The sequence below is a fragment of the Carcharodon carcharias genome, chromosome 22 (genome assembly GCF_017639515.1).
Source record: "Carcharodon carcharias isolate sCarCar2 chromosome 22, sCarCar2.pri, whole genome shotgun sequence".
In the NCBI taxonomy this organism is placed as follows: Eukaryota; Metazoa; Chordata; class Chondrichthyes; order Lamniformes; family Lamnidae; genus Carcharodon; species Carcharodon carcharias.
In genome coordinates this window covers 21,642,441-21,657,118 of record NC_054488.1, presented here as the reverse complement: position 1 = coordinate 21,657,118, position 14,678 = coordinate 21,642,441, and the positions used below count along the sequence as shown (strand labels likewise).

The 14,678-nt window shown below is 43.2% G+C and overlaps 1 protein-coding gene across 3 annotated transcripts in view; it reads left to right on the top strand.

Moving 5' to 3' along the window:
- Nucleotides 1-14,678, top strand: part of LOC121293765 (transient receptor potential cation channel subfamily V member 6-like) — a 54,436-nt gene that overhangs the window by 24,926 nt on the left and 14,832 nt on the right. For 2 of the 3 annotated variants that reach the window (XM_041217059.1, XM_041217057.1), the window contains 5 exons: nt 450-599; nt 701-913; nt 3,189-3,275; nt 5,527-5,603; nt 7,487-7,652. In XM_041217059.1, coding sequence (XP_041072993.1) covers nt 450-599; nt 701-913; nt 3,189-3,275; nt 5,527-5,603; nt 7,487-7,652 — 693 coding nt within the window. The remainder of the gene's footprint in view (nt 1-449; nt 600-700; nt 914-3,188; nt 3,276-5,526; nt 5,604-7,486; nt 7,653-14,678) is intronic. The other variant, XM_041217058.1, reaches the window with a different exon arrangement.

Here is a 14,678-nt window from a genome sequence, read left to right as displayed (position 1 = left end):
TTTGGTTCACTTTCACACCCAACTGTGCAAGTGACAGTTAGGACATTGGGACAGCTGGATGATTAAATCTCCATGCATGTGCACTCATCAAGGTGATGGATAACAGTGATGAAGGAATGACAGTCTGTTACACCAGGGGCAGAATTAAGTCCCAGAAAGGAGTCTGTACTCATTTAGCACTTCAAGGCAATCCTAAAGGTTTTCACAGGCAATCAATGAGGTTGGGAGGAAATGGTCAGTCCTGATGCTCTAGCTATCATGTGTGAGGAAAGCTTGAGAGACCAGGCACTCTTTAGCTGCCTATCTATTCCACCAATTTTGTACCATCATACATTTGTGTGACAGTGGGAAACAGACAATAGCAAAGGCCATTTACATCCCTTTTCATTTCTATATCCACCAAAGTCATTTTCTTTCAGTTGAGCTTTGATGTTCTTGCTCTTTTTCAGATGTTCCAACACCTGTTAAAGAGGAAGGAACATGATGTACAACAGCCCTATGGTCCCGTCTCCAGCACTTACTACAGCCTGTCTGAGATCGATTCATGGAATGATGACTGCTCTGTGCTGCAACTAGTGGTCACCAGTAAAACCAAGGAGGTAAATGGAAGAGCACTGTGGAGAAGAACTGTTAGAGTGAAGAGAGATAATAAAGGAAAATAAACAACAATCTATTTCTACTCTTCTGTCTCACTGCACAGGCCCTGAAAATCCTCCGCCTTTCCCCGCTGAAGGAGCTGCTCCATTTAAAGTGGAATAACTATGGGATGTATTATTTTCGGATCCTGGCATTCCTGTACCTTGTCTACATCACCATATTCACGTTCTGCTGTGCCTATCGCCCACTTAAACCAAGGACTGACAATGCCAGCAGTGAGAAAGACTCCACGTTATATGTTCCGAGAACACTGCAGGTTAGAACAGACCATCACCATCATGCCACTCACCCGCTTTGCCCCCACCACACTTCAGAGAACCAACCTTTCCACAATATACCCTGATTATGTTTAATTAATGGCCACTTGCATTTAATTGGCTCAATTTTGTGTCAGCATCAATTTAGTAGAAGGGCTCTATAAAATCTGTGATCAGACCACACTGGGAAAGGGCTTTGGGGCAACACTCTGATAACAGGAGGTGCAGAACTCTGAGTATGCATACTGGTGACCAGAGAAATAACTGGAAGGCAAACACTAAATATTGAAATATATGGTATACACACTCAGAACAGTGGGACATATAGAGGGGTCACTGGGGATCAGTGGGACATAGAGAGAGGACACAGTGGGGTATGTTGAGTATCAGCTGTGGCTCAGATGGTAACACTCTTGCCTCTGGATCACAAGGTTCTAGGTCCAAATCCCACACCAGGGCTTGGAGAGACTGGGGGACAGTGGGATATAAAGTGGTGGGATGTGTAGAGAGGGTATATGATGAGATTTATAGAGAGGACACAGTGAGGTATATTGAGTGTCAACGGTAGCTCAGTTGGTAGCACTCTTGCCTCTGAGTCACAAGATTCTGGGTTTAAGTCCCACTCCAGAACTTAAGCATAAAAATCATGCCTGACATTCTAGTGCTGCACTGTCAGAGGTGCTGCATTTCAGGTGAGAGATAAAAGCCGAGGCTCCATCTACTTGTTTGGGTTATTCCTGGCCAATATTTAACTATCAAAAACAAATTATTTGGACATTATCATATTACTGTTTGTGGAAGCTTGCTGTGCACAAAATGGCTCCATGTTTCCTACATTACAATGATGACTACAGTCGGGCGCACCCCCCCACCCCACACGAATGTAAAATAGGGCGTGATGACATGTCGGCAATATGACATCATCACGGCAATCTCCCAAATTACAAAAGGCAAACAGGCAGGGAAATCGGCAGCCTGCCATTTTGAAAGCACTAATTAACAAAGCTATTAAATTTGTTAATGACCCAATCATCTGGAGAGATAAACAGAGTTAAAAACAGAGACTGATTGGGTCAGCCTGTTCCTGCCCCACGGAACTCATTTCTTCCTATCTTGACTCCATTCTCTCTCCCCTTGTCCAGTCTTTCCCTGCCAAAACCACGATTCCTCTGATGCCCTACGTCTCCACTTCCCCCAACTCCTTACTCCCCCATGGATTCCTTCCCCCTGTTTTGAGGAAAACAGGCACACAAGAAGAACTTTTGCAGATAATCACCAAGAGACAATTACAGGTCTTTGGGCACATCCTTAAGAGTAAGAAACTAAAGCACCTGATAGTGACTGGTAAAATGCAAGGTAGCAGAGCAAGAGGGAGGCAAAAGAGCAAATATGCTGACAGCTTGAGAAGCAGAACGGGTGCAAGATTTGAGAACAGCACCGAGATGTTGGCTGCTATCAAGGAAAATTGGAGAGCCATGATCACCTACCGAGTAAAACATGGCACCTGAAGAGATTGATGTTTTTGGTCTCTTATACCAGAGCTCAGTGAGATCCTACTGGGGAAACAAAATCCAGGAAAGCTTTGTTGAAAGGTCAGAGGCCCTTGTTAAATTGTTTCCTTTGAATCATTGTTGACTTCTCTTTAAGCTGAAATGTCCTATTCTAGGTATGTACCTGAGTCCCTGTAGAGGCTGTTTCTGAAACAAATGATAAAGTGCAGCCTCTATGTCAAACCGAAATCAGGAAGATGTTGAGAGTGAACATTCCTCTGCCCTCTACCATCTGTACAGATAAGTTAGTCTCAACTCAGCAGTGAATACACGATCACCGGCCTCACTCCCACCACTCTTTCCTGTAACTTATGAGGGGATTGTTAGTTGGAGTCCTGACTGATGATTGTTATTCAGTACCTGTGTCCACATGTATGGACATTAAGTGAGAACAGGATTTGTCTGCTCATGATGACTCCTAATGGTGAAACAACTGTACAGGCACCTGAAGCATGGTGAATTGAGGGAGATGCCAGATGTTTGCCAATGCCTATGGAACTAAATGCCACCAAGAGGGAAGGATTGGGGGGAAACCCTCTCCTCTATATGTTATGACTATAAATGATTGGGGTGCACAACATTTTAATTTCCTTGTGTAACTCTGTCTCAGCTCTTGAACATAGAACAATTATCTCAAAAAACATAGTCTTAAGAAAGCCCTTGTTGGGAAAACTTTTATCAGAACTTTGACCAAAGCTTTTACCGCTTTCAATCACTTTGGTAGGAAAGTTACGTAAATCGTGAAGACCATGTGCGATTAGTGGGTGAGATTTGCAGTGTGCTTGGAGCTGTCATCATCCTTCTCTTGGAGGTAAGGGGCTGTCACATCTTTCCTGGCTCACAAAATCAATAAGGATGCTCAGCTCTGAGTCACTTAATCACCTGATTTTCCTGAACTAATAGGTCAGGTTCTCCTGTCAAAATAACCGTGAGGCTAATGGCACTCATCATTAATAATGTGTAAATGGTACAGCGACTTCAGGTGGGGGGCAGATGTGCAGTTAAACTCAAAAATCCATAAGTTGTTGTAAAAGATACCCCGCTCTGTCATTAGCTTCATAAAAGTGCTACCTTGCTCTTTGGCTCACTATTGAAATCATCAAGTGGTGTAAAGCTGGAGTATTTACACAGTCAATGCAAACTGAACTTGCCACAGAAAATTAAGTTCTGCCCATTTCACTCTAAGTACTTTTTAAACCACATGATAAGAGTTAATTACTGCTAGTCAACCTTTCTGGCACTGAAAATTAACTATTACAAATGTGGAGTCACAGTCCTCCAGGTTTTAACTATTGGAGATTTTAAAAATACAATATTATTTCTGTCTCTATTCCCTCTCTTAGTCCAATCTTTATTTCCCTCTGACGAAACCTTGCTGGAAATGTGAAAATAAAAACAGAAAATGTTGGAAATATTCAGCAGGTCTGTCAGCATATATGGAGAGAAAAACAGAGTTAATGTTTCAGGTGGATGACCTTACATTAGAACACTTTCCCTCTCTTTATTTCCCTTTCTGTGCCTGATTTCGCATTGAATTCACTCACTCTAATTTACATTTCCTTCTCAGTCTTGGTGTTGTTACTTCCAAAATTTTTAAGACTCTTTTGGTTAAGTGAATACACAGTTGTTTGCCTGCTCCCAGATGGCCAGCTTCTCTCTCTTCAACATTATCAACTCACACTTTCAGCAACTTGCCACGCAAACAATTTAAAAAGCTAAACATTCATGGGCAAGTCCAACAAACAACAGATGCTGTTCAATACTCTGTTACAGCTAATTATGATCCAATATGTCATGTTAAAAATAAATGTTGCATTGCACCAATCCAATTGTGAATCCACAATTTCTTTGTGGGATGCAGCAACATCACCAAAATGTCACCAAGATCATGGAGGGACACCAAATTGCTTTCCATGAAGTGGAGAGGCAAACCAGCAGTGTTCAAATAGTCATTTAATCATGGGAGACCATCACCCAGGAGATTGGGACATGATCATGAGCCAAACAATGCTGTAAAAATGTCTTTATGGTACCTGTGGAGGCCCTGACCACGGAAGCATCAAAAACCTTGAACTAGGAATGATGATTTTGAGAGGTAGAGAGCTATACTCCATGATGTGAAACGACTTTGATCATAATATTTTCACCATCTTCCATCCTAGCTTCAGTGGGAAATGAACAGGAGCATCTGAAAAAGAGGACACTTGATTATGTCAGATCTGCACCATTTCCAAGTTGCTTTGTAAGGGGCAGAATTTGAATTCAATAAGAATCTGGAATTAAAAGTCTAATGATGACCATGAAACCATTGTCGATTGTCGTAAAAACCCATCTGGTTCATTAATGTCCTTTAGGGAAGGAAATCTGCTGTCTTTACCTAGTCTGACCTACATGTGACTCCAGGTCCACAGCAATATGGTTGGTTCTTAAAAATGCCCTTAGATCAAGGGCAATTAGGGATAGGCAATAAATGCTGGCCTAGCCAGCTCACATCCCATGAACGAATAAATAAAATAATTTTGATTTGTGTTTGAGTTTGATTCCTGTCTCTGTTGGAGTTTGATTCCTATCCCTGTTGGAATTTGATTCCTGTCTCTGTTGGAATTTGATTCCTGTCCCTGTTGGAATTTAATCCCTGTCTCTGTTGGAATTTGATCCCTGTCTCTGTTGGAATGTTATTCCTGTGTCTGTTGGAATTTGATTCCTTTCCCTGTTGGAATTTGATCCCTGTCCCTGTTGGAATTTGATCCCTGTCTCTGTTGGAATTTGATTCCTGTCTCTGTTGGAATGTTATTCCTGTCCCTGTTGGCATTTGATCCCTGTCCCTGTTGGAATTTGATCCCTGTCTCTGTTGGAATTTGAATCTTTTCCCTATTGGAATTTGTTCCCTGTCTCTGTTGGAATTTTATCCCTGTCTCTGTTGGAATTTGATTCCTTTCCCTGTTGGAATTTGATTCCTGTCCCTGTTGGAGTTTGATTCCTGTCTCTGTTAAAATTTGAATTTTACCTTATTAGATTTTTGCCCTTTTATTGTTGAACTGATTGTTCTTTTTTCTTAATAGATTCATGACAAATTGAAATATGGACCCAAGGAATACTTTGGAAAAACTGCCCTGGGTGGACCTTTTCATGTTATCAAGTGAGTCTGAAGGCTAGTCATTATTTACATTGCTGAAACTCCTAGTGAATTGGTAGGGCAGGAATCTTCCCAGTCCCGTGGGGATGGGCTTGAAGGTGAGGAATTTCAAACGTATAACTTAGGTGACCTTCCTGGAAGCAGGCCCAGCAATGGCAGTAGCTAAGTTGTTTAATTAACTGCCCATTTGTGTCTGGAGGAGGCCTGCTGGTAGCTGGTCTGGGAGGTCCGTGAGGCCTCCTTACGCACAAACCCCTCCCAACGGACCTGGGACATTAATGAACCACAGCTGCAGCCACTGGGTCATCATGTGGCAGGGTTTCCACAGGAGTGGCCAGCTTAGCTGTGGCCGGTGTTTATTTTTAAACCATTTTTACATCTTGAGAGGGTACCTCAAGATGGAAGTGATCTCACGTTTCCACCACCCCCCCAACCCACTCTGTCAGTGGCAATTCACTGTTGGGACTGCCATCCTTCCAAGACTGCAAGGGCCTTTGACTGGATCTACAGCCCCTGATCCTGCCCACCATCCTTACTTGGATGATGGACTTGGAGGTGACCTCTTAATAGGCTGTCTCTGGTAAGATCTCCCAGGCAGGTGTCCTGACAGTCAGTGCTCAGTTAAGACCTGGAAATGGTCCTGATGTGTGTGTGTGAGTGTGTGTGTGTGTATTGGTACTAACCATGGCCAGGCCCCCAGGATGCATGGGGTCGGACATATCACATTACAGAGTAAATGACAGATGCAACCGAGACAGACTCCTTTGATTTCTCAGGAATCCACCCAGATGTTAGCCAACCAATCTCAATGAAACTTCACCTTTCTCATGAGGGTTTCCAGTCTCCACCTTTGAAGATCCTGCCTTGGAATTCTCTCCAAAATTCACTAGCACTCCCAAAGGTGTACCTTCCTTTGCTGTAACAACCCAAAGTATGGAGACAGTCTGTTAACTGCAGCGCTTTCTTTAATTTAACTTAACTGGTTCCTCTGCCTGTGTCCCTATCTTATCTGTAACACCTCTTGGCTGGCTCCCCTAAAGCTAAAGCTAACTGCCTCAAACTGACTCTCTGACTGACTCCACTGAATGACCCTTGAACTGCTTTTCACCAATCCATGAACTGATCTGAGAAACCTGTCAACACACTCACAGCGGGTCCCACCCTTGTCACTAGGCAATTACTGGGTATATAAATGTTGTTAACTTTGAGATATGTTTGTGTGCCACATAGTACCAGCTCACTGTCCGATTATACTGGGTTAATCTCCAGAGTGGAGATGGCCCCACACTGTCTGTCAGCTCCAGCTGTGGTGATCCTAAGCTAGTCAGAATGCGTTAACCTGAGCCATGCTGATGGCTCTGTCACTGAGTGAATGACAATTCACCATTATGTAAATCACAGCTTTTAAATATCTCGCATTTGTGGGATGTTTTATTGGAGTTACCCTGTTTTTGTATTACCCTCTGTCTCTTGCTCTGTCTGTACCTGTCCTCTTTCTGTTCTTTTTCACTCTTTCTCTTTCACATTTTCACTTTTTGGTCATTTTCTTTATTTTGTATTTTGCATTCTGCTTTCTGTTTTATTTTCTACTGGCTTTTCCTCTTGCACTTTTTCTTCCTGTCTCTCTAAATTTTCTCTGTTTTATTGTATTGTCACGTCCCCTTTAACTCTTGTGCTATTTTCATATTCTTCCACTTTTCTCTCTCTCTCACTATCTTTTGATTTCTCACTCTGCCACATTGTTTTATCTGTTTTTCTGGTGTCTTTCATTCTCCTTTGATGTGTTTCTTGCCTACTGTAACTCTTTCCTCTCTCCTGTCATCTCTGTTTCATGTTTGTCCTAAGTCTCTCTCTTGTTCCTTTGTCCTCACCCTTTACTCTCACAGCATCTGCTATGGAGCCCTAGTGTTGGCCGTACTAGCATTGAGACTGACATCCTCGCCTGGTGAGACAATCCCCATGTCCTTCGCCCTTATCCTTGCCTGGTGTAACCTCATGTACTTCGCTCGAGGCTTCCGCTTGCTCGGACCATTCACCATTATGATCCAGAAGGTAAATGGCAAAGGATTTATGGCTGTACAAATCAGGTAAATGGTTTACACTGAGATAAATCCAAAAGCTAATTCGATCAAGAGAATCAGATAGAATCAATGTACAACACAGCTAAGCAATGATTTGAATCAAACCAAACAGGTCATTAGTTAATGAACAATTCAAACAAAGTATTATTTGTCACAGAGCCATGGAGACTTACATTTCAGAAGAAAGTCTTTAGCCAGTGTGCCTGTGCTGAATCTTTGTTACAGCAATTCAAAGCTAATCCCACTACCTGATTCTTCTGTACATTCTCCTGTATCTCCCCTCGCTTCCAACATTTATTCTCTTTCCTTAGTAGATGTAATGATGTCTGCTTCAACCATTTCCTGTGGCAAATCTGTGACAACCTTCTGAGAAAGAATTTTTTTTCTAGTCCCTCTCTTCACTCCCTAAGTAACAATTTAATGTTGATGAGCTGGAAACAAGATTCTAGGTCACTTTTTTTGCATTTTGAACTAGACAATGCTGGACTTGCTTCTAACCACATGAAAGGGAAAAAAAAATCATATGACATACAAGGGCACATGAAAAAAACACCATATCCAGTGGAGATCTCAAGGGAATCACGTATTCACACATTGAGTTATAGCTTCATATAATTAGATGCTGGGGAGTACGGGCACACTCCTAAACATAAGAAACTCAGATCACTTATGGAAGTGACTGGCATCCCCACTATACTAAAGCGAACATCTAAGTCAAGATCCAAAACTTGCAACAGCAGCTGCATTTCTGTCACTCTGTCTGTCACAGAATCACAAAATTTTAATGGCACAGAAGGAGGCCATTTAGTCCATCATGTCTGCACGGGTTCTCCAAATGAGCATTATGACCTAGTGCCATTGCTCTGCCTTTTCCCTGTACACCTGCACATTGTTTCTATTCAAATAATCATCTAATGCCCTCTTCAATGCCTCGATTGAACCTGCCTCCACCACACTTCCAGGCAGTGCATCCCAGACCCAAACCACTCGTTGTGTGGAAAACTTTTCTCTCACTTCACATTTGCTTCTTTTGCAAATCACTTTAAATCTGTGCCCTCACGTTCTTGATCCTTTTACGAGGTGTCTCCATGCCCTCCCCAAGGCCATTGATATCCCCCTTCAAGGATCCCAGCACCGAGCCCTGTGGAACCAACTGGAAACAGACTTCCAGTTACAGAAACATCCCTCTACCATCACCCTCTGCTTCCTACCTCTCAGCCAATTTTGGATCCATCATGCCACTTTGCCTTGGATCCAATGGGCTCTCACTTTCTTGACCAGGCTGCCATGAGGGATCTTATCTAAAGCCTTGCTAAAGTCCATGTAGACCACATCAAATGCATTACCCTCATCAACACTCCTGGTTACCTCCTCAAAAAACTAATCAAATCTGTCAAACACGACCTACCCTTAACAAATCCATGCTGACTATCCCTGATTAATCCGTGTCTCTCCATGTACAGATATATTCTGCTCCTCAGAATTCTTTCTAGTAGCTTCCCCACCACCAAGGTTAGACTGACTGGCCTGTAATTTCCTGGTCTATCCCTTCCTCCCTTTTTTAATAATGGGACAACATTAGCAGCCCTCCAGTCCTCTGGCACCTCAGATGTGGCCAGAGAGGATTTGAAGATTACTGCCAGGGCCTCTGATATCACTTCCCTTGCCTCCCTCAACAGCCTGGGATACATCCCATCCGGGCCTGCAGATTTATGCACTTTTAAGGCCGCTAAACCTGCTAGTACCCCCACTCTCTCTCTATGTTAATTTCCTCTAAAATTTCTCAATCCTTCACCCTGATGTCTATATCTGCATCGCCCTTTTCCATTGTGAAGACTGATGCAAAGTATTCATTGAGGATTGTACCCATGTCTTCTGGGTCCACACACAGAGTGCCTCTATGGTCCCTAATTGGCTCTACTCTTTCCCTACTTATTCTTTTGCTCCTAATATATTTTAAAAACCCCTTTGGGTTTTCCTTTATTCCACTAACCAATGCTCTCTCATACATTCTCTTAGCTTTCCTAATTTCCTTTTTAAGTTCCCGCATGCGCTTTTTATTCTCTTCTAGGGACTCTGCCGTATTGAGCCCTCGATATCTGCCGTAAGCTTCTCTTTTTTCTTAATCCTAACCTTTATGCCCCTTGACATCCAGGATTCTCCGGACTTGGTCCTCCCTTTGTCTTTGCGGGAACATGCCTTGTACTCTCACTATTTCCTCCTTGAAGGCCTCCCACTGCTCTGACACAGTTTTATCTGCAAGTAGCTGCTTCCAGTCCATTTAGGCTAAATCATATCTCATCTTGGCAAAATTAGCATTTCCCCAGTTTCAAACTTTTATTCCCAGCCCAACCTTATCCTTTTCCATTACTTTCCTAAATCTAACTGAGTTATGGTCACTATCTCCAAAATACTCCCCTACTGATACGCCTTCCACCTGCCCAGGTTCATTTCCGAATATTAGGCCCAGAACTGCCCCCTCCCTTGTTGGGCTTTCTACGGACTGGCCAAAAAAGTTCTCCTGGAAGTAACTTAAGAATTTTGCTTCCTCCCTATCTTGCACACTAAAACTATCCCAGTTAATATTTGGGTAGTTAAAATCTCCTACTATTACTGCCTTATTATTCTTACACTTCTCTGAAATTTGATTACATGCTTGATCCTCTGTCTTTCCCTGACTGTTTGGGGGCCTTTGGTACACACCCAACAGTGTGTTTGCCCCTTTTGTGTTTTTTACTTCTACCCAAAAGGCCTCATTTGATGATCCTTCCAAGATATCATCCCACCTCACTGCAATAATCGATTCCTTGATCAATATTGCGACCTCCCCCCTACCCCGCCCCCCCCCCGCCATCTCTTCTATCCCCCTCTCTATCTCATCTGAACACCCTATAACCAGGAATGTTGAGTTGCCAATCCTGCCCTTCTTTTAGCCAAGTCTCAGCCATAGTATGATATCATATTCTCACGTGCCTATCTGTGCCCTCGGTTCATCTGTCTTATTCCTCAGGCTCCTAGCATTAAAGTATATTCCATTTAGCCTTACTAAACTCACTTCTTTCTTATCTAGCCTATATTTCCTCTGCCTTCCAGACTCACTTACTAGTGTTTAACTTCTAATTCCATCTCAGCTTCTCTCCCGTCTGGATTACTTTTCAGGATCCCATCCCCCTGCCAAGTTAGTTTAAATCCACCCCAACAGCATTAGCAAACCTCCCCACGAGGATGTTGGTCCCGTTCTTCTTCAGATGTAACCCGTCCAACTTGTACAGGTCCCACCTCCCCCAGAAACAGTCCCAATGCCCCAGGAATCTAAAGCCCTCCCTCCTGCACCATCTCTCCAGCCACACATTCATCTGCTTTATCCTTCTGTTCCTATACTCACTACTGCGTGGCACCGGGAGTAATTTGGAGATTACTTTTGAAGTCCTGCTTTTCAATTTCCTACCTAACTCCCTAAAGTCTGCTTGCAGGAGCTCAGTTCTCTTTCTTCCTATGTCATTGGTCCCAACATGGACCACGACCTCTGGCTGCTCAGCCTCCCTCTTCAGAATACCCTGCAGCCGTTCCATGATATCCTTGACCCTGGCACCTGGGAAGCATCCTGGAGTCACGTCTACAGCCGCAGAAGCACTTGTCCACTTCCCTTATTAATGAACCCCTACCATAATTGCCCTTCCACACTTCTTCCTCCCCCCCTCAAGCAGCTGGACCACCCACAGTGCTATGACCTTAACTCTGGTTGGCCTTCACAGAGGAACCGTCACTTTCATCGTGTTCCAAGGCCGAAAATCAGTTTGCAAGTGAGATGCACTCAGGGGATTCCCTCACTACCTGCCCTGTCCCCTTCTTCTGTCTGACGGTCATCCATTCCCTCTCTGCTTGCACTTCCTTAAGCTGTGGGATGATCATGTCCTGAAACGTGCTATCTACGGACCTCTTAGCCTCTTGAATGCGCCTTAGTGCCCCCAGCTGCTGCTCAAGCTCCAAACCCTGGAGCTCAAGTTGCTCCAGTCAGAGGCACCTCCTGCACACGTGGTCATCCAGACTGCCAGGAGCATCTAGGATTTCCCACATAGTGCAGGATGCACAAATCACAGGATTGAGCTCCCCAGACATATCTTAACCCATGCTTTTATTTTACCTTTTCTCCTACTTGAGTATAGACTTGATGCAAATCTTCTAGGTAGACTATATCCTCTAGGTGCTGCTGACTGCCTGTCCCAGAGTCCCCCCCCTCCCCCCCCCCACCCCCCACACTCTTCTTGAGGTGCCTCTGACTCCATGTCCCAGGATCCTCCTCTCACACTCTCCTCCAGGTCTCTAAGTGCTGCTGACTGCCTGAGTCAGGGTCCTCCTCTTGCACTCCCCTCCACACTTTATGCCCATATACACTGAGGTCTTTCTGCTCCTGCACCCTTTCAAAATTTCACTTCTTATTTTATATTGTCTGTCCATGTTATTTCTACCAAAATGCATCACCTCATACTTCTACGCATTGAACTTCATCTGCCACCTATCTGTCCACTCCACCAACTTCTCTATGTTCTCCTCAGTTCACAACACTCCCAAGCTTCGTATCATTTGCAAACTTTGAAATTGTCCCCTGCACACTAAGATCAAGATCATTAATATATATCAGGAAAAGCAAGGGTCCCAATACTGACCCCTGGGGAACTCCACTACAAAACTTCCTACAGCACGAAAAATTTCCATTGACTGTTACTCTCTGCTTTTTATTTTTCAGCCAATTTTGTATCCACATTGCTACTGTCCCTTTTATTCCATGAGCAATAACTTTTCTCACAAGTCTGTTGTGTGGCACTGTATCAAATGCCTTTTGAAAAATCAATGTACACCACATCAACAGCATTACCCTCATTGATCTTTTCTGTTACTTCAAAAAACTCCAGCAAGTTAGTTAAACATAATTTCCCCTTTAAAAATCCATGCTGGCTCTTCCTTATCAACCCATATTTTTCCATGTTGCCACTAATTCTATCCCAAATAATTATTTTTAGAATCTTGCCCACCATTGAGGTTAAACTGATGGGTCTGTAATTGCAGGGCTTATCCTTACAACCTTCTTTGAACAAGGGCATGATGTTTGCAATTCTTCAGTCCTCTGGCACCTCCCCTGAGTCCAGGGAAGACTGGAAAATTATGGCCAGTGTCCCTGCAATTTCTACTCTCATTTCCTTCAATATCCTTGGATGCATCTCATCCAGTCCAGATGGCTTATCAACTTTAAGTACTGACAGTCTGTTCAACACATCCTCCTTATCAATTTTGAACCCTTCTAGTGACAGAGTCTGTCACCATGGCCTGGGGAATATCTACCTCCTTGGTAAAGACGGATGCAAAGTATTCATTTAATATCTCAGCCATGGCCCCTTCATCCATGTATAAATTCCATTTTAGTTCCCTAATTGGCCCTACTCCTCCTTTTACCACCCTTTTACTATTTATATACCTATAGAAGATTTGGGATTCCCCTTTATGTTGGCTGCCAGTCATAATCCTGCTTCGCTTCTCTAATATGCTCTTTCACCTCCCCTCTGAACCTCTGTATTCCTCTTGGTTCTGCCTGCCTGTCTGTCTGTCTGTCTATCGATCTAACCTGTCTTTACTGGTGGAACAGAGAAAGGAAAATTGGGTGGGGAGAGTCTGACCCCAGCAGTAGAACTCACCTTATAATCCTTCCTTTAATTTTAAAAAGCATTGAACAGTGATTGGGCATTAAACTGGAGATTTATGCCTTAGTCCATTTCAGAACGGAGGCGGGTGGGGATTTAGGAATGACGAATGGGACCCAATTCTGGGGTTCCTGCTCCATTCTTGTTGCGTGACAATCGCACCCTTGCTGGCTCCATTGTTGGGGTGGGTATTTTAGACCTTCTGCTTTTTTTAATGAAGTTATGCCCATTTTGATAGGTGACATGGTTCACAGCTGCTCAGAGGTGTCGTGAACAATGGGCGAATCCCAGTCAGGAATTGGGAAAGCTCTGATAGATAAGTCAAAATGTGTTGACAAATTCACATGCCAAAGTTAGAATCTACGTGATTAGTTAAGCATGTTTTAATGCAATGATTAATGATAGAGCTTTGTTTAGAATAGGCAAATGACCATTAACTTGACTAGCATTTTGAAAATGGAAAAGTATTCAGATTCATTAGAATGCTTTCTCTAGTGGTTAAAGTGCTCTTCTAAATTATACAGGATTGAGATTTGAATTTGAATGTGTTAATTGGACCCCGTGCTTTGATATTTACATTGATTACCAGCCATCTACTGAGCCTTTGAAATAGGTGAACAGATGGCTGAGCTCTTTGACTGATACCAAGTCATCTGTTGAACCTTTGAAGCAGTGGAACAGATGGCTGAGTTCTTTGGTTGACACCCAGCCATTGGTTGAGTCTTTGAAGCAGTGGGACAGTAAGCTATCTATGCCACTATTTCAAAGATTTTAATGCATTCAGCCCTGGAGGCTTTGTTTTTACAGATGTACAATGGTATCCCATTATGAATGCTTGCCTGCACTCCAAGCCTCACGAATGGATTCAGCTCAATGCTGCTTGTTGACACATCTGTCAAGAGGGCTGTTAGCTTTGTTTTGATTGACAGTTTTTTAACATTCGATAGAATTATATTTTTGAAGAGGTTTTTGAATGGCTGTTTGTTTATTTTGACAGTTTCATGAACATCTCAAACATTTCACAATGTTATTATAGTGTGCATGAGTTCTGTCGATGGTGGAAACTATGGGTTATGGAGGGAACATGGGGGTTGGTGAGGGGCGAGTGGTGAAAGGTGTGGTCTAAGGTATCTCACACTTATGTACAGAACTGGGCCAATAAATGGGTCTTTTTCAAAGTGGCAGGTGTTGACTAGCGGAGTACCGCAGGGATCAGTGTTTAGGCCCCAAGTATTCACAATACATATCAATGATTTGGATGCGGGAACCAAATGTAATATTTGCAAGTTTGCTGATGACAT